General features: G+C 41.0%; 1 protein-coding gene across 2 annotated transcripts in view; it reads right to left on the reverse strand.

The window, feature by feature from the left end:
- Positions 1 to 22,117, reverse strand: part of NBN (nibrin) — a 28,511-nt gene extending 6,394 nt beyond the window's left edge. Inside the window, exons 1-13 of one of the 2 annotated variants that reach the window (XM_006924063.3) lie at positions 21,932 to 22,117; positions 20,461 to 20,591; positions 19,582 to 19,730; positions 19,012 to 19,171; positions 17,314 to 17,417; positions 15,298 to 15,415; positions 14,616 to 14,815; positions 11,960 to 12,057; positions 8,478 to 8,607; positions 7,219 to 7,491; positions 5,203 to 5,641; positions 2,261 to 2,332; positions 922 to 1,077 (exon numbers count right to left, since the gene is read on the reverse strand). In XM_006924063.3, coding sequence (XP_006924125.1) covers positions 922 to 1,077; positions 2,261 to 2,332; positions 5,203 to 5,641; positions 7,219 to 7,491; positions 8,478 to 8,607; positions 11,960 to 12,057; positions 14,616 to 14,815; positions 15,298 to 15,415; positions 17,314 to 17,417; positions 19,012 to 19,171; positions 19,582 to 19,730; positions 20,461 to 20,591; positions 21,932 to 21,968 — 2,067 coding nt within the window. In that variant the 5' untranslated portion in view covers positions 21,969 to 22,117. Of the gene's footprint in view, positions 1 to 921; positions 1,078 to 2,260; positions 2,333 to 5,202; positions 5,642 to 7,218; positions 7,492 to 8,477; positions 8,608 to 11,959; positions 12,058 to 14,615; positions 14,816 to 15,297; positions 15,416 to 17,313; positions 17,418 to 19,011; positions 19,172 to 19,581; positions 19,731 to 20,460; positions 20,592 to 21,196; positions 21,525 to 21,931 lie in introns of those variants that run through there. The other variant, XM_015598687.2, reaches the window with a different exon arrangement.
- Positions 22,118 to 24,272: the final 2,155 nt, after the last annotated feature.

Raw genomic sequence — 24,272 nt, forward strand, 5'->3', positions numbered from 1 at the left:
CCTGTGCTATTCATGAGCCTCAGCTGCAGGGTGGGGAAGAGTAGGTGGGTGCCATGTAGGTGGAGATATTCCCATGTTCCACTCTTAAACAAGATTCCTCCTGTTAAAAGGAGTTTAGAACCCTTTAGAGATTGTCATAGTAGGCAGAAAACTTATTTAACTGAGGAACGTTAATAGTATCAGAGAGAAAAAAGCTACACCACCTATGGTCACAATGAGAACCATATCGATTATGTTCTAGAGAAAAGCAGTCTTCACAGAAATCACTTTTGAAAAAGTTCTATCTCATCAAATGCATAAGCAAAAGCTAGCAGTCAATAGTAGGTATAAGCAAGCAAGAAGCAAATATCCCAGAACAGGGAACAAAAGAACACAGGCTGAGTGAGAAATATTCTTTAACCACACTGACTATCAGGTCCTAGAAAAGGAGGGACTCGGCTCCAACAGCAACACTCAGCACAGGTAACTATACTGCTCATATCCACACACGTGTAATAACATGCCTGGTTCATTATACTCAGTGCACGTATTTATACTGTTTTATATACACGCACATGCGATAACAACATGCCTGGTGTTCATTACTGAATGTGCTCAGTTGTTTTCAACAAATCTGTTCGCACATCAGTATCAGAACTGAGAGGGCCCTATTCACGCGGCCAAATGCCTGTGGCTTAAGGTGGGAAAACCAGGAACCAGGTAGACACACTTTAAAGAATGCAGTCTTCACGAAGTTTGTTTCATTCTAGGTGTTCCATACACTCTCTCGCTGTCAGTTCACATCCTTCCTAGAGCAACTTTTTAATGTTTTAAGCAGAAGAAACAGCACCAGTTTCCAACATGACCTGCTTCTCTCACCGTTTAGCACAACACTATTTCAGACGCCGCCCTCCTGTTACATTTGGTTAAGGGCACACACACCTTTCTGAATTTCTTGAAATTCTTCGTCTGCCCGTAGTCGCCACTTACACCAGCTGCACTCCTGGAGGCGGAGTCACCAACCACCAGCGATCTGAACTCAGTCAGCAACACCCTTGCTGGAAGCAGCTCGCCGTCCTCCGGGAGCCCGTCACTGCTCTTGAATGGGGTTAAGATGGATGGATAAAAAGGAGAAATAACAAAATTATTTGTCATTAAGAGGTCTACAGAAAAAAGTTCAAATACTCTGAAAAAACAGTTAACAAAGTTCATTTCTGGCACTTGAATTTAGAATCGAATCACACCTATTTCAAAAGCAGAAAGCTATTTATTCAAGTGCTCCCTTAACTTCAGAAACATTTACAACATACTAATGTATGTTAGAAGGCTAAACACCTTAGAGTATTTTTAATTTAGTAGTCTATTTTAATAAGTATCATCTCAGTAAACAATTCATCTTTTTACATATATTTTCTTGGCAAGAACCCCAGTACTGTCTACTTCTTTTCATTAAAAACACACACCTACACTCCACTCTATATTTAAGTTTTCTCATCTCCTATATTTAAGCTTTCTTGGACTTCCAATAATTTGTATTTTTTATTATTTCTGACATCTTAGAGAAGTCAATCATTAATTCTGGACACAACACCTCATTAACTGAAAGCCACTTTATTCCAGATTAACAGTTATTAAGTTGGCCTAAAGATCCCTTCCTGCAGCTGAATGAGAGTCTTTATGTCATTTGCCACTAACTAGTCACAACCAACACTGCTACAGCGGCTCAAGGCTCAACATCTGGTTTTTCAAACTGCTTTACTGTATGTTAATATGGAAGGCGCTGCCAGGACTAAGATAAAGACAGGGAGGGAAGAAAAAAGGGAAAAGTCAAAAGAAAAGGTTCGTCTCATAGTGACAGACTATAATCAGAAACTCTAATAAAATAACAATGGCCTAACAGTTTTGTACTATGTTTTAGAGTTTAGAAATTTTTTACATCTATTACTCTGCTTGACATAAACAACAACCCTGCTGGAGAAGTGTCAATCTGATTTTGTAAACGAAGGACCTGAGGTTTATAAATGTGACGATGACTTGCTCAAGGTCACTTATCTATGGAGTAGAGGGCAGGGAATCACACTTGGGCATTTCTCCAGACTCTTTTTGCTACATCAAGGTTATAAAATGATCTATCCGTATCCAGAATTCGCATAATTATGAAAGTAAAACACAGAAAGAGAAATAATTAATCCTAAGAATGTAAGCTGACAGAAACTGATGAGGTTATGTTCCATATAAGTCAAATCTTCATAAAAATTAAACAAAATAAAAATTTCCTCACAGATGGTTCTTCTTTAGTTGACCACAGTAATTCTTTCTTGAGCTCACATTTCTTCCCAATTTCATTTTCTTGCTAAAAAAAACAAAAAAAATATCATTCATAAGAGTTATAAAAATGGTACCCTTTCCAAAAACCTTAAGAAATATTCACACTCCAGACCCAGTTATTTGACTTTCAAGTATTTTCCTAGAGAAACTATAAGATGGGAATAGAAATATATGGAGAAAACACATTGCAGTATGAGTTAGTTTTGAGAGCGAAGAACTGGGAGCAATCTGTTTACATTCTTTACTTAAGGAATACTTAGTATCAGAAATGTAAGAGAAAAAAGTGGCTATAAAATTGCATTAACAGTGGATTCCAAGTTTGCATATGATTTTAAAAAGTAAATACTAAAATATTAACTGTAGTTATCTGCAGACAGTAGGATTATCAACAAATAGTTACTTTTTCCCACATGTCTACATTATATACTACTTTTACAGTTAAAAATAAAACAAACACTGTTAAGGGATTCTATCGAAATTTATGGTTAGAATTGAATTTTAAATCACCCTTAATTCAAGAAAAAAGAAAGTTACTTTAATTAAGATGTTTATCTGCGATACACTGGAGACCACCTTATATGCAACCAGACTGCCCTTCACCTTGACATGTCCCGACCCCGTTCCACACATAAGCGCATCCCATACATGGTTTTCTAATACTTCCCATCAACTCGCAGTCCCTTCAGATACAATAAAAGGGCATATTGTTCTATTGTTTTACATCAAATTTTCAATGATTCATTAATAAAATTCAGAAAAATTTATTTTAATATTAAAGTTGGAAAGAAAACGCAGGAAAAGAACGTACTTTGTGCTTGCTTAGGGACTCGAGAACGAATGTTGTATGAAAACTTGGATTCTGAGCCGACCGCGTGCCCTTCCTGGCCACTCGCTCACGTCATCGCCGTCAGAACAGTTCACTCCCTGCACCTTCCCCCCACCCTGCCCTGCTCTGTCGAACCTGCTCAAACTCTTCTGCAAGCTTTTCTTTCCTAGCTCAGAAAATCATACGACAACCCACCCCGGCCCTCGGGCTGCAAGCCCGGGAACCATCCCATGATGGTAGGCCGTGCTCTTGTCCCCGCTGTCAAAACCAAGCTAAGCGACCCTGGAACGTTACCGAACCCCTCCCACTGCCAGACTCCTACTCTGCTGCATGCGGACAGCATGCTTCACCGCAGGGCTGCTGCGCACGGAATGACGGTGTGCGGGAGGTGGTGGCTATTGCCCTTGGGCTTTGGGAAGATGCTGGAGGCATACGAGAGCAGGAAACCTTAACTTAGAGGTGAAGAGGAGATACTGTGTAGACAGCAGGTGCTGTTAAGAAGAAGGTTAATAGGGATGCCAAATCATGTTCGCGTTTCACGGAGACGGGAGGTGGAGAGCAAGGCCCTGATGCAGGCACAGCGGCCAGTCACATCAAGATAAACGCCCGGCAGCAGCGCCCCGCCAACCGCGTTCTGCTCCGGCCTGCAGAAAAACCTCACAGACGTGCTAGGATCTGCATTTAAACCGCTAAACGGAAAAACAACAATTCTATTATCAACATATTTTAGAAACTGCCTTTCTGAATTATGGCTAAGGATCCAACGTCAACGAAAAGTATCACATCTTTTGCCTTCTTAAAAGTGCAACATCTTTTAAAAGAAAAAGGTTAAGAAACACTTTTTTCTGATAATCACCTCTGTAGCTTGAAATGTTAAGCGCAATTACTTTAGTCCATGAACAAAAAGGACTTTCAGACAAATTCTTAAAATGACAGAAGAAATGAAAAACACACTCAGTGGTCTGCGTAAGGCTGATCCCGTGTCCACGCCCGTTTCCCAGCTGCGACATTGTGCTGTGGTTTTACAAAATGTTACATCAGGGGCAACAGCAATTTCCTTTAACTGCTTGTGAATCAATTACCTCAAAATAAACAATGCTTAAAAAGTATCTAACATTTAAAGTCTACTTTTGTAACAAGATTTGCACTAAAAAAAATTAGTGCTGGAATAGTGATTTAACTTTTAGAATATCCGAAAGTGTGCCATACATTGCTATTCACTCTCCAAGTCTACACGACATATTTATTTTGCACTATCTCTACTTAGAAGGCCACAAACAGTAAAATAAAGGCAAAGACAAATTATGCTACAGAACCATAGAACAAAATAAAACAATTCCACTCCCTGACATCATCGCCAGCATGTGAACCGCGGCTGTTGAACGCAAGGTCTCAGGGCCACAAGACTGCCATCGGTCCCCACACCACAGGGCGCGGTGCTAACGCCCAGTCACGGGGGTGGGCGACAGAGCTAACAGACCTCTGTGGGGGATCAGAATGGGAAATCTAGATTTCATGAAATCTGTGCTCCCACCTAATGAGCAAACTCGTCTACAGATAGTAGGCAACTTACGCATAAAATAGGAAGTGTCTAAACAGTTTTCTTAGACCAAAGTGGGTGAGACAAATAATCGATATTCATGAAAACAGGATAGAACATTAAAGATCAAAATGGAATAAAAAATTCCTAGTGATGTTACCCTAAAAATTTATTTAGTATTTTGTTTCACTAACTTTGTTCATCTTTCTTTACTCTCTTAAGGCACCTCCTAGACTGATACTCATAGCCAAATGCATGATGTAATTGTACGGCCCGAAATCTATTAAAGTGATCGTGCATAAGTTTTATTTATTGTCATTTATTATATACTGTCAAAGAATCATTGTATTTTTAGCAATTTATCTTATCAACCAATGAATTCTTATACTTAAAAATATGTTGAAGATACTAAATTTTTTTCCTCAAGGGAAACATAATGGGTGCTCACACTATCAATATAAATATCTGAAGTATTTTTAACATTTCAAGTTTCTATTTATAATACTTTTCATTAAAAAACGTTACTTACAGATACTCTGTTACATTCTGATATTCTCTCATCATTAAAGGAGCCATTTGTCTCCACGTCCAGCCGCGGCCTTTTTCTAACGTTACCATCTTCCTCTTGCTTCTGAGCTTTCACTTCGATTTCCAGCTCTGGTTTTGTGTCCTTGAATAACTGTTCCAATACTTCATCTTCTATGGCTAAGTCATCGATGGTCCTTTTTTCTGACTTCAGTTTTTCTGTAGAAAGAGATTTATTGGCAGAATTTTTCACAGTGGGTTTTAAGTCTCTATCCGTAAATAGGTGATCTGGTTTCTTCCCCACAGGCTCATTGTGAGGCAGAGGCTGCTCGTTATTTTTCCACATTGAGGGTGTAGCGGGTTGTGTTTCTTCTAAAAGAGAACAAGACATTTCTATTCTTGCTGATTTAGATGAGATTTCTTGATTTTCTTCATCCCTTTCCCTTAGATTTAAAAAGAAGAGAAAAAAAATAGGCAAGTAAACAGCGAAGTAATTTAATAGCTTGGCAGTATGCATGCCCTCCCCCATTTAATTCACAATATTCCTGATTTTATTAACAATATTACTAGAAATAAAAAAAAGAACAGACATCCGAAAACAGTGGATAACTCATATATACTCTACTGTTTTGAGAAGACTGACGCTATGGCCAAAACGATGCGGAGATGTCCATCTTCTCTGCTGAAGTGGCAGGAGTGATAAATCAATGAGAAAAGGTAAAAAAATATAAAACTACAAACGACTTGTTGCCGGGACACAGTAGCTTACTTTACAATGTAGGGAACTTGTGGGAATAAAACATAATGGGTTAATGAGAGCTGGAGTCAGGACAAGTCGTCACAGACGCTAAATCCGGAATATTCTACAGACGACACACTGCAAGCGACGCGCGGCCCAGAGCTTTCTAGACAATACTGTACGTTTGTTCCGTAAGCACTGAACACTGTAGGCATTAAATTGTGCTAAGGCCTGTAGAGGACATAAAAGCTCAGGTCTCTGCTCTCCAGGAGTTCCCTGGATTCACGCTGAATGGGACACTCAAGGCGACATTTTAATAAGTCTAACTAATGTCAGCATCCTGGGCAGGCTGATCAAGACGTTTTTGCAATAATTTCGGTGGTCAGAGTTCAAAGCAGAAAGCTGGCAGCACAGACGGAAAGGGGGGAATTTTAAGGCACTGCAAGTCAGAATCAACACTACTGGTTTGGGAAGGCAGAGGAGGAAGAGTCGAAGATTGTGACAAAGTGCACCATTAACAGAAAACGCACATTCATTCACGGGGAGAAAACCAGGCCTGCCATTTGGGAAAACAGCAGGAAATTACTGTGGAGAAATAAAAGTGAATCTTAAAGGATAAATTAGGGCCAAATGCATTGATCATCTGTAATAACATCATGAAATCCTGAAGGTAGAGACCTCCAGGTATAAAATGCAGTAGCAGGAAGAAAAAAGTCCTCCAAAAAAAGGGGCAAAGGGCAAGTCAGAGAGGGAAGGAGCTGGGACAGGCCACTGCCACGACAGCTGAGAAGACTCAACGAGCCAGGCACAGGAGCTGCATGCCAGCAGGCCATCTGAGTTGGCGATGTGTCAGTGGTGACTTTCAAGGATCATCAGGATGAAATGCTGCCAGTTTAGGAAGATCCTACAGAAACGGGAGCGCAGCTCTCGCGACCATCTCCGTTCCTGAGAAGTGTACCAGCCACTGCGAAGGACGCAGGCAGCAGCGAGAGGGAGACACTCGGTCAGGGAGGGTTCTAAGAAGGGAGACGGAGCCCCGAACAGAGAGCCGGAGCCCGAGAGAACGGCTGACGGAGCACGTCCTTCCTCCTGGCGGCGAGGGAGGCCACTGAGGCGCGGGCGGGCGAGGGCCCGGGTGTGGCAGAGGGAAGCGGGCCTCGGTGCGGGAGAGGGAACCAGGTCAAGGGCCACAGCTTTCCCCAGACTAAACGCCACGCCACGAGCACATAACAAGTCCTGGCCTTTCTCGGAGGCACGGAGAGGTGTCCCTAACAAGCGCACCTTTTCTTGGCGGACGGCTGGAAGTAGTTCCTGATGGAGTTGGGCTGCAGCCGCCAGGAAGCCTGAGCCCTCCTGCTGCCCCCCGAGGGCTGGGTGGGGGACAGCTGGCAGGCTGGGGTGTTCGTCCTCGCCACAGCACCTGATGTGACAGCGCTATTATCAGAATTTATTTTGGTGGGTTCCTTCACAGTGGATGTTTCTCGTGAAGGCATTCTGAATTTCTGTTCCACTCCGGAGATTTGCATTTCCTTTGGCCTTTCACTCAAATCCACACTGCGGCAAAATTAAAGAATGCAAGGTAATCAAGTTTACAGCACTTTTTATCTAGAAACAGTGTCCTCTAAGTAGTACTGACATAATACGGCCTGAGAACATAATTATCCTTAGACAATAATTCAGCGAATATTTTACTCTCCCAAGTAGCTCCTGAGTCACTAGTGCTCCCTGAGGACCAACGGTACCTGTCCCCTCTTCACCCTTGCGGCACACAGCAGGCCTACCGCACCACGAGAAAACAACCGGACACGGAAGGAATGTCGACTTAATACCCCATAACAAATTAAACGGGGTGATAAGCCTAGGTAATTTTACTTTAAGATTTTTAAATTATTTCCATGCAAAAAAATAAAAAAACAGAAAATCAGAAAAATAATTTCCTATCATCCAGTATCATATATAATGGGGTTTTTAGATCACTTTCAATGAACTGATGTGGTTATATTCCAGGCAGATGACAGTCTCTATAATAGAACTCAACTCTAGACTACCAGAAAAATGTTTTAAACACACGTACGCACACATAGTTCTACAATGCATAGTTGTCAAACTTAGTTCACCGGTCACAAATAAAGCAGTATAATTCTTTATAGTCTTCTGTGTACATTTGCAAGGAACAAAAAAGAACTGAAATCATAAGACAGGGGTTGACAGACTCCGGCCTCCAGGCCGAACGTGGCCTGCTCTCTGTTTCGTAAATTAAGTGTACCGGAGAAGAGCCACACTCGTTCATTGCAGGCTGTTATGGCTGCTCTCGTGGTACAATGACCGGACTTCCACGGCTGTGACAGAGCTCAACGGCTCAAAGAGCCAAATATATTTACTCTCTGGTCCTTAGAGAAAGCCTGCTGATCCTTGTGCTAAGATACTATCTGCCCTGGCATCTTTACCTCCCCCGCTTCATCTCCCAGGAGATGACCGGACAAACGCACAGAGTCATCACAGATAGAAGTAAAATGAGCCAGTCAGCGGCGAGGCTTTACCGTGTGTCTGCTTGCTCTGACTCCGTGTGGGCTGCGCACGTCATCTTGTTCGCTGGGGCACCTGGCATTAGTTTTTCTTTGACTGACAAGTCCTGGGCAAGGCCTGGCCCTGCAGTCGGCGCCTTCGATCCTGTAAGTCACACGAGAGGAGAAAGAACACGACTGCTACTCACAAGACTGACCTTTGGCCGCTCGCCCTGTCAGACTGTCGTGCTGAGGGGCTGACTGGGGAAGACAGCACACGGTCGTCTCCAGCCAGCGGAGCCAGCGGCTCTTTACTGAAATGGCCTATAAGCGGCCGGTCAGCATCTGCGACGAGCTTGTCTAAACCAAATCATTTTTCGGCAACACCAAATACTTCAGAGTAAAGTGTTATCGACTAAAATAAAAATAATCAACTTAAATTCTATTTCAAATTATGCTTTCAGTAGACAAAAAAATTACATTTCCTCCCTACAGAAAGTATACCTACCCTACTGTCTCTACAATTCAAACTCAACATGTTTGGAATACACTATTTGAAAAAAATGCGTAAATGGGTTTAGACATAAACTTCTTGGCTACTACGGGAAAGCGCGGCCACCTCACCATTTCATGCACAGAGCTGCGGCTGTCGGGAGCTCTTGGTTCTGGCTCCCATGACACCCCCGTCAGCCCACTCACGTTAACGCACTCGGCGCGAGCTGCGTGACCGCACCGCCTCACCCCTCTACGCCTTCCTCTCCTCGGTAATTATGATACTTCCCTCACAAGTTGTTTTGAGGACAAAATGAACAGAGAAATGAGAGTACTCAGAAAATGCTTGGGACATAGTAATGAGCACTGTGCCAGCGTGAGCCGTCTCCACAGTCCTCACGCCTCACGACGCCTGTTCACTTGTGAGTGTCCCTGGGAGACGTGGGCCAGGGACGGAGTCTCGCTCATCTCCGCAATGTCTGCAGTACAGTGGACATGAATAAGTGAACGAAATTAAATTACTGACTGATCATTTTTAAAAGTTGCCATGTGCTGAGCACCCACTGCTAGGCATTCGTAACATGGGTGTGTTTAATAAGCGTTCACTGCTGCTTCCAAACGACTCTGCCGCTCTCCTTAACCGACCGCCTTAGGAGCTCACTGGCATCTCCTTAGACACACGTCCCTAAAATTCATTTAGCTTGCACAGAATTTTGACAAAAATAACAACTAAGGATGCTTCTACGACCATCGAAAGAACATTCATAAATGGGACCTAACGACTGAGAACAGCCGGTGTCCGCCGACAATGGCATCATTCGCAACGTCCGCCGTGCTGGGCACACGAGGGACGGGTCTGCTCTGACTTGCTTGCCTCTGGACTCCAACTGCTTTGAATAATTACAGGTGTATAATAAACACTTACTGAATAAGTGAATGAATGAATACGGACCAAAAAGAGGAAAGAAAGGAGGGGCAAAAGGGAGGGAAGGAGACACGCATTCTCTGTCCCCCTGAAACTGGCTGTGTTCCAAAACTGTGTGTATGACTAGAACCCACACAGACCTACCTAGGACTTAGTGCAAGAAGCTGTACTACTAATTCTAATGGAGTTTTCCCCAATTCCTCATGACCTTGTCTCCATGTGAAATGTCACAGCAGGGAAGGTACGGGCCTAGCAGTCAGGACACCCACACTTTAGGACCAGCTTGGCCGTGGACTATCTATGAGAACTCAACTTTGCTCAGCCTCGAGACGGCTCATCTTCTAATAAAAACAAAGTAGAGGATCTCTACGGCCCTTTCAGCCATAAATACATTTCCAACAGTGGACGATCAAATGTGGTTGTTCTACACTGAAAAAGATGATCGTGTGTAACTTTGTTCAATTGAGCAAATATAAACTACAGACAAGGCCGGTGCTTGCTGCTGTAGGGAATCCAAAATTAACGAGCGCTCACAATCCAGTGGCTGAACGAGGCATGGAAACCACTGGTTACGTTCCAAAGTAGGAAGAAACTCTGACTGGAATGCCAGGAAAAACAGTTACTGGGGAACAGAAAACAGAATAACTAACTCTGACTTGGAGGAGAGTTACGAGAGAAAAAACCTCTTGGAAAACCTCACGAAGCAGACGAGCATCTGTGGAACGCGTCAGGTTTGGATCGGCTATGCTGGTGTTCCAGGATCAGGGACCGTGACGGCGAGGTCCAGGCGCGTGGGGACGGTAAGTGATACAGCATACGCACTCTTAGGGAGGTGCATTTCTGAGATGAGGGTGGCAGGAGAAGGCTGCAGCTAAACTGCTGGTGCTCAGAAGTCTAGGAAAGGGCTCAGTGACCTACTCTAGCGATAGCGAGAGCTTGTGCCTTTGAAAGGGAAGGCGACCAGCGGCAAAGCAGAGCATTAACTGTGGAGATGACTGTGGAGACAGGACCTGTTCTGGGGCAATAAGACAGCCTTCCAGAAAAGATATGGAGGGTTCGAACAGGGCCGTGGCCGTGAGGAGGGATGGCATCAGGCCTCGTGAGCAGAAGCTACAGAGGAAAAACTTCAGGTCTTGCGAGAACAAGAAAGGACTGAAGTTTACAGCCAGAATGTCCCCTCGGTTTGCACAGAAGGCTCCCCTCAAGCTCAGTCCTTCCCCAGATCTTCTCACCCAGAGGTTCTTAGCATCTGTATGATAAACACGAGCTTAAAATCAATCCAAACAAACCAAGATGCCTTGGCTACACCCCAGAATGTTCTCGATGACAGAGAATGTGAATGTGCATTAAAAATGTTTCTGAGGCATCTATCTAGTTGAGAACCAGTTTTCTAAAAGAGAAACAGAAGACAGTTGTCCCGTAAAGGAGCTGGGATGAGGGGAGCTGCTCACGCAGATACGATTCTGTCTGTGTCGCATGGTTTTGTTGTGTTAAGTCTGAAATTACTGATCGGTTCCTCTGTTTTTTTCTGTACCAGAACAGAAATCCACTGTCAACAAAAAAATATCTACAGTGCATGCTCTCTCTAAAGGCTGCGGGGCTTCTCTCTCTGGTATCCATAATGGAGTGGTTCTGTCTCTGAGAGGTTGAAAAGTTGGTCTTTAGTTTCCGACTCTCAGGATGAATTCTGGGAAGGTTAGCCATGAATTTTGGGGAAATATTCATTACATCACAATTCCAGCAAAATAAGTTATTTGGACAAGCCCTCTCGCAATCACTCCACAGCACCTGTTTTAGCTTCCTCTCTGTACTTGACCCAGCCAGGACTGACCGGCATCTGCTTGCGTGCTTGTTAACCATCTGAATCCTGACCTTTAGAATATAAAGTTTACAATAACAGGCAACTTGTTTACTTTATTCACACTGTATCTTCGGTATGCAGCAGCCACAAATATTTGTCAGATGAATAAATGAATGGGAAAGGTGAGGTTTAAAAGACAGTAAAAATGGTCACCCCCGGCAAGTATGTAGTAATGTGCATGTAGCTTATCGTCAATTTAGAGAATAAAGTTACTAAAGAATAAAAGAATGCTGTAATTACCTAAACTGGGTTGGCCTCGAGGATCACAGTAGTTCTCTGTAGTCATGAAAACAACTGCCAATCCAATTTCTGCTTCAGGAATAGGTCTAAGACCCTGCCTGTAAAAACAGAATAGTTTAAGTATGATAATATCTTCCAACTAACATATTTATTAATATGATGTCAAGTTGACTCTTTTTTCCCCCAAAATAGTACAGCAATTTCAAATACATGGTGTGCTGGCTTACTCGCTGGAGCAGCCTTAAATGAGCAAGTCCACCATGTTTTACTAACTCGGTTATTGCGACTGTAACGTAAAAGCTAGAATAAAGGATACAAGTCCTTCCAGATCTAAAATTCTCTAATTTTCACAGTATCCAGATAAGCAATAAAATATATGTTTATAAGCAAATCTATATTTATTATAAAACTTAGAAGAAAGAAGCAGCAGGGAGAAGTGGAAGGAGAGAGAAAAGTACGAAGAACTGTATGGAAGTCGTATCTACACCTGTGTTAAGACTTTAAGTTTAGTAAATCAAATCACTTTACCAAATTGACATGTGCTAAGCAACCTTATTAAAGAAATCTTATGGTGAACCTATCCTCTGTTGTTCTATAATGTGGACAATAACTGATTTTATAAAACAAAAATAATTTAATACGATTTAATAGTCTTACATAGATACAATACCTCAAATTTTAACACTTTTAATACTTACAGTAAGACACCTGAAATGGCTGCAGTAGTTTAAAAGGTTTTTTTCAGGTGCTTACTTAACATTTGCTTTTTCGTATATATTGTTTGCGTTAACTTAGATTCAACTATATGTACAATTCTAATAGCATTATATTAAAAAAAAATTTTTTTTAAGTATTATAACCAAGTGATCGCATATACCTACTTATAATTCAGGCCATTCAAAATCCATATTTTATTCTACTAATGTTTCTGAAACTGTAAATATACTATGAAAATTAGTTATAAAGATTGGCTAAAGTAAAATTAAAACACTTTAAATACACATGTAATAATGAAGCCACACGACAGTACATCATCTTAGATGGGAAACAGTGGAAACACTCCTTGCCAAGTCAACAGTGACGCACACGTCGCTAACAGCACCACTCCCGTCCAGCACTGCTCTGGAATCCCAGTGGGGACAAAATGGAGAGAGAGGGAGGTACCAGAGGCATGAGGGTTAAAAACAGGATAGAAATGTTATTATTTACAGATATGATTTTACAAAAAAGACTACAGATAAATGATTAGAAATAAAAGGGGAGTCTAGCAAGGTGACAGGATATAAGAACAGTATCTCAATGTCAACTAAAGTTCTACACACCAACAGTAAACAACTAGAAGATATAATTAAAGAGACAATATCATATATTTATATTATATCTACCATAGATATAATATCTACCAGAGAACATGTAGTGCTAGGAATAAATCTAATAAAAGGTACTTAAGACCTCTAAAGAAAAATTATAAAAATTGTTAATTCTCCCTAAACTGATTTGCGAATGCAAATGGAATTTATCAAATTCCCAACAAGGTTTTTGAAAAGATGATTCTAAAATGTACATGACAAAAGGAAGAGCCAAGAATAGCCAGGATGCTTCTGAAGAAGAGCAGGAGAAAGAGATCTGTCCTATTAGACAAGAGACCGTAACTGAAATTATAGAAATTAAGACAGTGTGGCTAACGGTGTGGGCAAGGACAGACATACTGATCGACAGGACAGAATAAAGTTAAAAAGTTCATTTCCAGATAGATTCAAACAAATTTAAAAAACAAAATATCAAAACGCTAGTAAAAATTAGTAAAAAAAAAAAAAAAAAAAAATAGGTATATTCTTTTTCACAGAATACATCTCCATTAAGTGAAATGTTTATGGTATGAGTAACTGAAACTTTACTTTTTACTTCAGCAAATCCACAAAAGAAAAAAAGAAAAAAAAGCAATATCCATGGTTAGAAAGACTCTTGGGACAGGAAAAATGAATACTGCAAGAAGGTAGCTACAGGCTTTTTAAGCATACAGGTACCCTTGGCCCTAACTACTTTATGTTAGGTGAATAGAAATTTAGTCAACAGACTGCCAAGCCCAATGTTTTGACAATACTTTTTGGCTTCAACAGTGCTAAGATTATTAACACCAATTAAGAGTCTAAGAAAAAAACCCTTGATTTAGCTCTTTCAAACTTTCCCTCCCCACTATAAACACTATTCTGACATGTTTTTCCTACTTTCCCATAATAGTCTATATCAGAGGAATAAAAAATTTTATATGCATTTTTAATGGGTAATAATCATCAAGGGACAAACACATTTCTGCTCTAGGCAATTTCAGAAAAAAATTTACATATGAGTTTTAACTTTCTCAGCTGCTACTTAGTCTTCAAAAAAACTAAAGTACTGCTTTGTTAATTTAGAGAGGAGAATTCTGCAAATTCTATTAAAGTAATAAGAAAAGGGAGAAAATACTGAGATAAAACTACCATGGACAAAGACATTCTATTTCTAGCACACTCAGTCACAAGACGTTTTCAAGCACTAGTCACAAAACGCCTTTAATAGTAATGATTGGCTACGCCTTCTCCTGTCGCGCCGAGGGCGACACGCGACATTCGAACCGCCCACTGGCACCTGTGTCCCGTCGGACACGAGCCTGCACCTGTGCAGCAGCCCCAGGATGGCGTGAGCGCGGGCCCGCTGAGCGTCAGAAGCCGAGGTCTGGGACCCTGGCCCTGCGCCGCCGACGTCAACCACACAGGTCCCAGGCGCTGAGAAGAAGCCGTCGTCTTCTCCGCTGTCCTCCGTTACCAACCTGGCATCCCCTCCTCCGAAAACGACGGCCGAACTCAACTTCTTATGCTAAAGCGGGAAAAAAGGAAAAAGGAAAGAGCCACGGTTATCTGCTGGAGCGTAGTCTAAACCCTGCGAGTCACCTGGACCTAAGAGCACAGGGAAGTGGCACTGGTCCTGCTTCTGGAGGGCACGACCTGAGCTCGCGGGCTGAGAAGCGCCCGGCTCGCAGGCCCCTCTGCGGCCAGGTGGCCCCTGTGCCTGCCGGCGCGACGCGCCCTCTGGCGGAAGGCCCCGGAACCCCCGTTTCGACACACACACGGTCGACAGCGGTCTACTAACTGAGCAATTAAGAACTGAAACCCAAGTTTTCTGCCCCTCCTTACATATTACAACGACGGGCAGGTTCTGGTGCCTGGGCAGTTTTAGATTCCACTTTGCACTTTTACACAAGATCTCAAAAAGAAGATGCATTGGTAACTACTAATACTAGTAATAATTTGTCTTAGTTGATAATGTTTTCCTTAGCAAAATTTAGCTTATAACATTACCTGTCTGGCATCCAGAAATACAAAGGTTTTCCCTTTGAAGATTTGTTTTCTCTCCTGTCGTCCTGACAGGTCAATATTATTACTTCCAATAGCTGGCTCATCAATAGGGGGGTAAAAACTGTGGAAAAAAATTACAGTATATTCTAATTATACACTATTCTGTATATGTAAATGAAGTGGCTACCTAGATAGTAGAAAGGCTTAATTGCCATAACAACATTAAATTATTTCTTAAAAGTAAGTTTTTATCTAGGACAAAAGGACAAAAAGTATCCAAATGTCTTTTCTAGAAATATTGTGACAGGTGCCATATAGAATAGCAGAACTGTTCTTAATTTCCTGAAAATAAATAATCCAAGGCAACTCAATCATAACAAGATCTAATTAATATATATGACTCAAACAAGTTATGTGAATTACAAAGGTTGAGAGAGACATCATCCATAAAGATCAAATTCTATTAGCATCTTGTGTTTGCTTTGGAATAAATATGTATTAGTAATGTTCATATTCCAATTCTGTGAACTACAACTATAAGTTAAAGAGTTTTATTAGACATCTCTCTGGAGAAGCTGAGAAAATTAAAACTTTCATTATTCCGTCAATTCGAATAAAATTTCCAAAGTCAGGTTTAAAACGTCTTAATCATCCATGAGAATGAGGAAAAAGAAGAAAATAGAGAGAGAAAAATCAACCATTAATTCTCAAGCCTCTCAGTCTATAGTTTCAACTTTCTACATAATCAGATCTTTTGCTACAGCTATTCCTAAGTTACCAGCATTTCGGTACCTCTACCTTCCAGTAAAAATTACTAATGTTCATGGATAATGGAAGACTCAATATTGTCACACCGTCAGTTCTTCCCAAATTGATCTGTAAATTCAATGCAACTCAAATAAAACTACTAGCAAGTTATTTTGTGGATACCGACAGATCCTGAAGTTTATACGGAGGCAAAAGACCCAGAACAGCAAACAAAATACTGAAGAGGATGTTCTAACTCGACTACAAAGGAGTGACTCCTAGAACCCACAACTTCAAATAAGCAAGTTATGTGCAAGCAGGACAGACCTAGCAGGATGGAGTGCAACCCACTGCATTATTCTGGTTTCCTAGGTAACTGACTTTAAATTCTATTCATGCTACTTATAAAGATACAAAGAGACTAGTGGAAACTAATTTAACTATTAACGTTAAATCTACAATAAGAAAAGAGAGCTAGAAAATTCTAATTTATAAATAGGAGAAATCTTTAATATCTCTTCAAACATCTTTCATCCTTTTTTCCTTTTAAAAAGAATTCTTCCATATCTGACACTCCTTTTAGTATAAAAGGCAACTAACATTTCACTTGTATACAAATGGTTAGATTATGAATTAGTCTACATGGTAATGTAACAACACTACAGACAAAAATATATATTCACACACACATATGACTGAAAGGATGCAAGATTCTTACTGCTTTCCAATGACGACAAAATATGATTTTAAAATTTAAAATTATCTACGGCTTTATGTTATCCACACTGTCATTCTTAACTCTGCCACAGATAACAGTGTACTGTACCCAGTACTGGCACATATGCAACATTTGTTTCACGAAGAAACAATCAACAAAGAATCTGGGGATCCTTTCTTTACATGCTAACAAAAAAACTTCACTAATAAAATTGAACTATAACAGCAGATACTGAAACAATCATTAAAGAGGGAATTAGCCTGAAAATCAGTGCTAGTCTACAGCCATGCAACCTAAACAAGCCCGATCCCGGCTAATCTTGGAAGCTAAGCAGGATCGGGCCTGGTTAGTACTTGGATGGGAGACCACCTAGGAAGACCAGGTGCTGTACGCATTGAAATAAAAAAAATAAAGGATTGTAAGCTGACAAGGCCCTTGCAATCTGTGAGGTCAACCAAGGGTTGCCTCGCCTAAAAAAAAATAAAAAATAAAAAAAATCAGTGCTATCACACTTTGTATATCGTATTTTATTATACTTAAAACACACAACATACCTTTCGATTTGTGGAAGCTGTTCCTTGGACTGAACTGCTTTAAGAAATTCAGTAAAATATTCTGGCTTTACAATTGGACGTCCACAAATGAGCGCACATATTGTCTAACAAGAAGAAAACATATGTGAATACATGTACTCATGCTAGCTTATTTTTTAAAAAGTTTTAAGCTATAAACTATAAGGGGGCTGTCCTATTCCTTTTTCTTCTCAGCTCTCTAAATTTATAAAAAAGGCATGATCTATAAAATAGAAGTCAGTATTCAGTCATTGCTTAGTTTAGTATGTAAATCCCCGTATAATCATTCGCTTATTAGAAACCACCAATTACAATATTAATTTAAAAACTGCTCTGGGAGAGAACAACATAACATAAAATAGATTTCCATTTCAAAATGTATTCCAATTTTTAAGATATTAAAATGTTAAAAGTGTATCTTAGGACTGAGGCAATGTAACATCTGCCCTAGAGAAGACAGTATCGAGAGATAACAAGAGAGAAAAGACCTCTTCAGCCTGTCTTTCCACCAGATTGTGACAAAGGAATAAAGTCTGTTCAAGAAAGTAAATCACTATTTGGGATTGGGTAAAAGCTCAAAGTAAGTATATACAGATGGGGGACGGGCTTCAACTAGCAAGTGAATTAAGCTATAAGCCTCAAATAAGATACAGTCACAAAATTTGAGAAAGGTTAGAAAATACAACCAGCTGTAAGAGTGCATCCCCACTGTAAACTAATAAGCAGGCACTCTGACTTATGAATGTGTTATCTCTGGGTGTGCCGGCATAAATACTCAACTGAATTTTTAAATCGATTTCATAAACTTGCAGAGATGAAAAGATCCTTGGTCGGATAACCCCACCAAAATACAAATTTGACTTGAGGTTCAATCTGAGCAGCAAGCCCTTCTCTATGATACCTCCCTAGCTATAGTACATACATTCTGATTTAATTAATTATATTAGATAGTAAAGGATTTTTCTATTCAATAAGTATTTCTTGCTTTTCGCTATAGATATTAACCTAAAACAATCCTATGTATACATGATCTACTTGTTTAAAAGGAGATGAATCACCTCCCAGTGTCTTTCTTCAATTAGCTTTGGATATAACCAAATCTGACGAAGATGCAAAATCTGAAAACGTACCAAAATGTGTATTACTTTTGAAGAGTCAGCATCTTCCAAAGGCACACAATCTACAAATCTCCAGATTGCGAAGATACATTAGCATAATGTTAAACTACAAGACCTCAAAAAAGTATTTGTGATTAGGGCCTTGAACCAAATAAAAACAGAAAGCACATTGAGACGAGATGACGGAGACAGGAGGAAGACTTGGCAGGAGACGTGGACACGAACTCTGAAGGCTGGGAGCTGAGCCCTCGTCGCTTCGCTTAGAGTGAAAACACAAACTGAACACTGGACAAACTTCTTGGTGAACAGATAACATAAATCATTTTTTAAAATACTAAATCAAAATCTGAAATATAATTTTATGTGTTACTGCACATAATAAACACATTTTTAAAAAGCCATTTCCGCCTAGTTGGTACACAAAGGCATGGCACTAGCATATGCAAATCTACAATTCTGATAAGTTTAAAGTAAATGACTTTAAAAACGACTGTGTACAGGAGGTGAATAAGTTTAAATTCACAGAACTTATTTTAACGTAATAACAAGGCATTCGACCTACTTTAATGGTAACTTTAACTGATTTCATGACAAGGTGAGTGCATTCTTCTGTCCAATTGTTTGCAGTGAGTCCTCCAAGGTTCAATATAGCTTGGTTTAAAGCCATCTTCCCAGAGACATCCAAACAAGAAGAGCATGCAACCAAGCGCTCATACTCTACTCTGTAAATAAAAATGAGTTACACAAAGTTATATTATCAATTACAAAGATGGCAACCTACAGAACTTTAAACCTGAAGCTCACATCACATGATGTGATTTTAATTTTTATGTATTATTAAACTTCATTATTAAAATAATGAAGTCATCGCTTCCTAAATCTGGAGTTGCAGAGTTAATATTATACCCTCACCTATGCGGAATCAAACAAACGTAGTTCAAAGATGCAATGGAACCTTACTCAAACTCTTATCCTGGTTATTACCTATCACTGACAAAGACGCACGGACCACATGTGGTACGAAGTTCACCACTGAGCTAAGTAGGAACTAAATTAGACTTCTGTGTCCTTTAGAATTTGATTAGTGAAAATAAAGCTGTCCATTTTTAATATCGATTTTAAAAATTCTTACCTGAATTTACTTTCATACACTCCAAATGTAATTCTATCTCCTGGCTTCAAAGTACAGGAAAGGTCATTTTGCATTTTTTCCTCATTAACAAAGGTTCCATATTTAGAATTATCTTTTATTGTCAATACAGGAATTTCATCTATTTGACTCTGAAAAAAAAATCAACAATTTAAAATGTTTTATCATTCAGTAAGTATTCAAAAATGTTTTCCTATACCTATAAGAATAGACACAAAACCTAAACATCACTGAACAGATCTAGCATTTGCTGATATGTAGTATTTAGTAAAAGTAATGGTTTTTCTTCCTTATTACTACCAGTACTATCATGAGCACAGCTATTTCTATGTATTTGTATTACTTTTATTACCCAACATTGTAATCGGACCAACCAAACAATCAAAACAAACTCAAAGCCATTCAAAGAGCTGTGGGGAATAAGCAACAGCTGTTTACCCTAATAAAACAAATCAATTCTCAGTGTGAAAACCTATCTTAAACAGGAAATACCTGCGTTCACAGAGCTACACAAACTCTTTAAAGCAGACCTGACAATCTGTTCACTGCTCTACTTCCAGACTTCATACAGAGACTGACACACAGTAGGCACTCGATAAATGTTTAAGTAAATAAATATGTTCTTCTTCCTCTGAATTTCTAAATTAGAACAAAGAGTAAAATACTGGAACAGAAACTTAATGATCAAAATAGACAAATACCACTGGTACCACTGCCCAAATGTAGGTATTTAATTTTTGCAAATTAAAAAAAATTAACAGTTTTATGAAAGGTCCTACAAACTCTTACATACGCACCAAGATAATCTTTTATGATTTCAACCCCCTTACTTAAGCTAGTGAGATAAAATTAGTAACATACCAGGTTGGTTACAGAAAAGTTAGCAGTTAACACAGCATGATTTCGACTAATTGACTGATCATTTTCTATTAGAATGCCACAGTTTTTCCTTCCAACAACATACTCAACGCCAGTCAAAAGTCTGTATGGTTCTAAGAGAAATAAAAAAAAAGATAAAACCACGTGTGTATATATATAGATATAGATATATGCAGACACATATAAAACAGATAAGGCAAATATTTACGTAAAATAGTGTTATTTTGCTATTTAAATGTTAATGGTCGACTCTATAAATCAAACTTATTTTTCTGGTAAAGCCTCACTGAAGGACGCAAAAGATTAAATAGATGGAAAACTCCACCATTTTTCTAAGAAAAAAGCAATACTAAAGTGTGACGGGTCAACTAAGTTAACTTCTAAATTTAATGCATTACCGAACAAAATCGAAACGCGCTTGACCCTTGAACCACGCGGTTTCGCACCACGCGGTGGTGACCTGCGGAAGACCAGGGCGACTTAAGTTGCGTGGGTTCGGGAAGGGGGCGGTGACCGTTGCCCTTAACCTCTGCGTTGATCAAGGATCGACTGGACTATCTATGCTGGGAACGGGGTAAACGGAAATACGATGTAAAAAGCTGCCAAGAGAATGATGACCACTACGGGCACTTGCCCTAGCAGAGGGCAGAATGCGCCGCAAAGCTGCAGCCACTACAAATACCGTACGGTACGGGAGAAAATGCCCCGGACCACGCACCAACATCTCAGCCAGTGTCCCGTGGGGCTCGCGCCTGGCGTCAGAGGCGGCACCCGCGCTGGGTGGGACCGGGGACCGGATGGGCACAGCAACCAGGCTGCGGACACGCCGAGCTCGGCCCCGGCGCACCGGACCGCGCTGCCGAGACGCGCGTTCCGCGGGACGGCGTGGTGAAGTCCCGGTCAGCCAATTCCTTCACCCGAGTCTCCTCAGCTTCTCTAGGGAACAGGCGACCGTCGTCACGGCCGGAACGCGCTGTGTCTCCTCAAAGCTGGACACGCAGGCGTCACAGCCGACGCCGGCCGCTCGCTCGAGCGCCGCCACCCCGCAGTGGCCGCTGTCGCAGGAGCCAGGACCACCTCGCGCGAGGGCGGGGCGGGGCTGCGCCGGGAGGACCGCCCCACGCCCCGCCCCCGGGCCCTACGCCCCCGCCCCTCGGGTGGGGCACGTTCTTCCGGCTCCGGCAGACGCGACCCACGCCCCGCCCCCAGGCCCAATGCTCCGCCCCCTCGCCCGGGGCACGTCCTCCCGCCCCGGCAGACGCTCTGCTTCCCGCGCTCGACGCAGTACCCCGCAGTCAAAGGGCGAAGCGGGGACGAGGCGGCGCCGGGACGAGGCGGCTCCGAAACGCGGCGGCAGGGTCGGGGCGGAGCCGGAAGCAGCGCTGCCCAAACCCTCTGCCCCGGCATTTGTCTCTGGGATATCGGTTCCCGCACACAAACCTAGCCGTCTCACCTCGGGCGGGGCCCGCGGCGGGGAGCAGCTTCCACATGGGTCTCGTCCTCAGCGTCGGAGCGACGTGCGACCGCGCAACCGCAGCTGACAGACTTGCGTGGCACCAGCGCCCGCGATCCGGCGAGCTCCGTCACGTGTGCGCTCCCCGGCCCGCGCCTGCGTAGGAAGCGGGGAAGACAGATAGCGACGTGGCTCCTGGTAGCCACCTGGTGGCTAGGACGGGACTAGCGCAGTCTGTATGGAAGTGTGCCGTACTAAAGGACTGGGAAGCACGAATCCCTTTGTTCTCGAATATTAAAACTATCAGCTTTTTTCTGATCGTGAATGTAAATAGCTTAAAAATTAGCTCCGAAGCAACGTAAGGAAACTTCATACTTAAAGACATCAGCACACTAACCACTTCCGTAATTCCCTGCATTTGAAGTTTCTTTCATTGTAATTATTCTTTTGTATGAATCCTAACAATGATGATAATTATGGTGAAGCTCTGGATTTCAGCCCCGTCAACTCATTATTCTCACTCTTCTTCAAGCTCAAATCAACTTATCCTAACCTTTCTGTTTCATAATGTTACACTTTCATCTATCAGGAGCTAAATCCTTTCCACTTCCGCTTGTACAGGCTCTCCTGCTCCAGGAACCCCTGATCCTTCACCACGCACCTCCTGCACTGATCTATTCCACATCCTGCACACTACAGAGTGAACACCCTAGAGGACACTTTTGATCGTGTAAGTTCCGGTTCTCAAAATAATGAGAAGAAAAAAATGTCACTTTAAAACGCTGGTTTACCAGTTTCTCTTAGGAACACAGATGCAAAAATCTTAAACACAAAATTAGCAAAATGAATCAAGTGGTATATAAAAAAGATAATTATGAGTAAGTGGAGTTTACTTCAGAAATGGAAAGGTGCGTGTTAATTGGCGCGGGAAAAAATAATGTAATCAGAATAACAAAAAAAGGAGAGAGGAAATCGTGATTATACTGGTAGTCGTAGAAAAAGCATTTGATATTCATGGTAAAAACTCAGCAAAGTAAGAATAGTGGGAACATCCTTAATCCGATAAAGGTCGTCAGTGAAAAAACTGCAGCTTCCATTATAATTACGGTGAATTATTGAATTGTTTTTTCTGATGTTAGGAATGAAACAACATATTTGCTTTTGCCACTTATTTTCAAGGTGATATTGGATGCTTGAACCAATGCATATGGATTAAAAAGGAAGAACACCCTGATTATTCACAAATGACATGATTGTGTATATCAAAAGTCTAAAGGATTCTATTTGCAAACTATTTGAATTAAGTGAATTTAAGAAGGTCATTGGAAACAATATATAAAAGATGTATATAAAATAGATAATTATAATAGCACCGAAAGTCATCAAATACTTGGCAATAAATCTATCAAAAGGTGTGATACAAAACGTTAACTATAAAACGTTATTGACAGAAATTAAGTCCTAAATAAATACAGGAATAATATACCACATTCACGGATTATCAAGGTGTCATTTCTCCCAAAATTGATCTATGGAGTCAATGCAATTTCAGCAATGCCTCAGAAGATTCTTTTCAGATTTTTTTATAAGCAGATTCTAAAATGTATATTGAAATGCATAGACTGAGAATAGCCAAGGAAATTTTGAAGAACAAAGCTGGAATATGGAAGAACACTACCAGATATCAAAATGTAGCAAAGTTATGGTTATTAAGTCAGTATTCTATTGTCAAAAGTATAGAAAATAAGCAAATGGGTCAATAAGACCTAAAAAAGGTGTATGCGTATAATTTGATTTTTCAAAAGCAACACTACAGAGCAATGATAGGTTTTTGGGTTTTTTCCTCAGCGAATAATCCTGGGGATACTGGTTAACACTACAGAAGAAATGAAGACTGACCCTACATCTGTAATAGCCCGCTGAAATGTGAAAGGGTTAAAGAATAATTAAAACCTGAAACTGGACAAAGGAAGTCTATAACTTAGGCCTAGTTTCTGGAACCCCTAACCACATTCTGTTAATCATGAAACTTGTAACAATGAGCTCATGTGCTAACTGCCAATTTTAGCCTGTGTAACCCTGCTTGCTTGCATGGCATGAAAAATAATCAATTGTATATAAGCTGAAAATTACTATTTGGCCATCGCCCATGGGAACACTGGCTATTGCCCATGGGAACATAGGCAATCACCCATAGGAACATAACATTCTAACAACAAGCTTTCTGCTTCTGTACTTCCCGCTTGCACACCTGACCAGTGGGTTGACAGGTAGTGAATAGGAGAAAGATGGACCTTTGTGTTTAAGACAGAACGAGGAATGGGATTTGGTGCTTCAAAAC

The sequence above is a fragment of the Pteropus alecto genome, unplaced genomic scaffold (assembly GCF_000325575.1).
Source record: "Pteropus alecto unplaced genomic scaffold, ASM32557v1 scaffold87, whole genome shotgun sequence".
In the NCBI taxonomy this organism is placed as follows: Eukaryota; Metazoa; Chordata; class Mammalia; order Chiroptera; family Pteropodidae; genus Pteropus; species Pteropus alecto.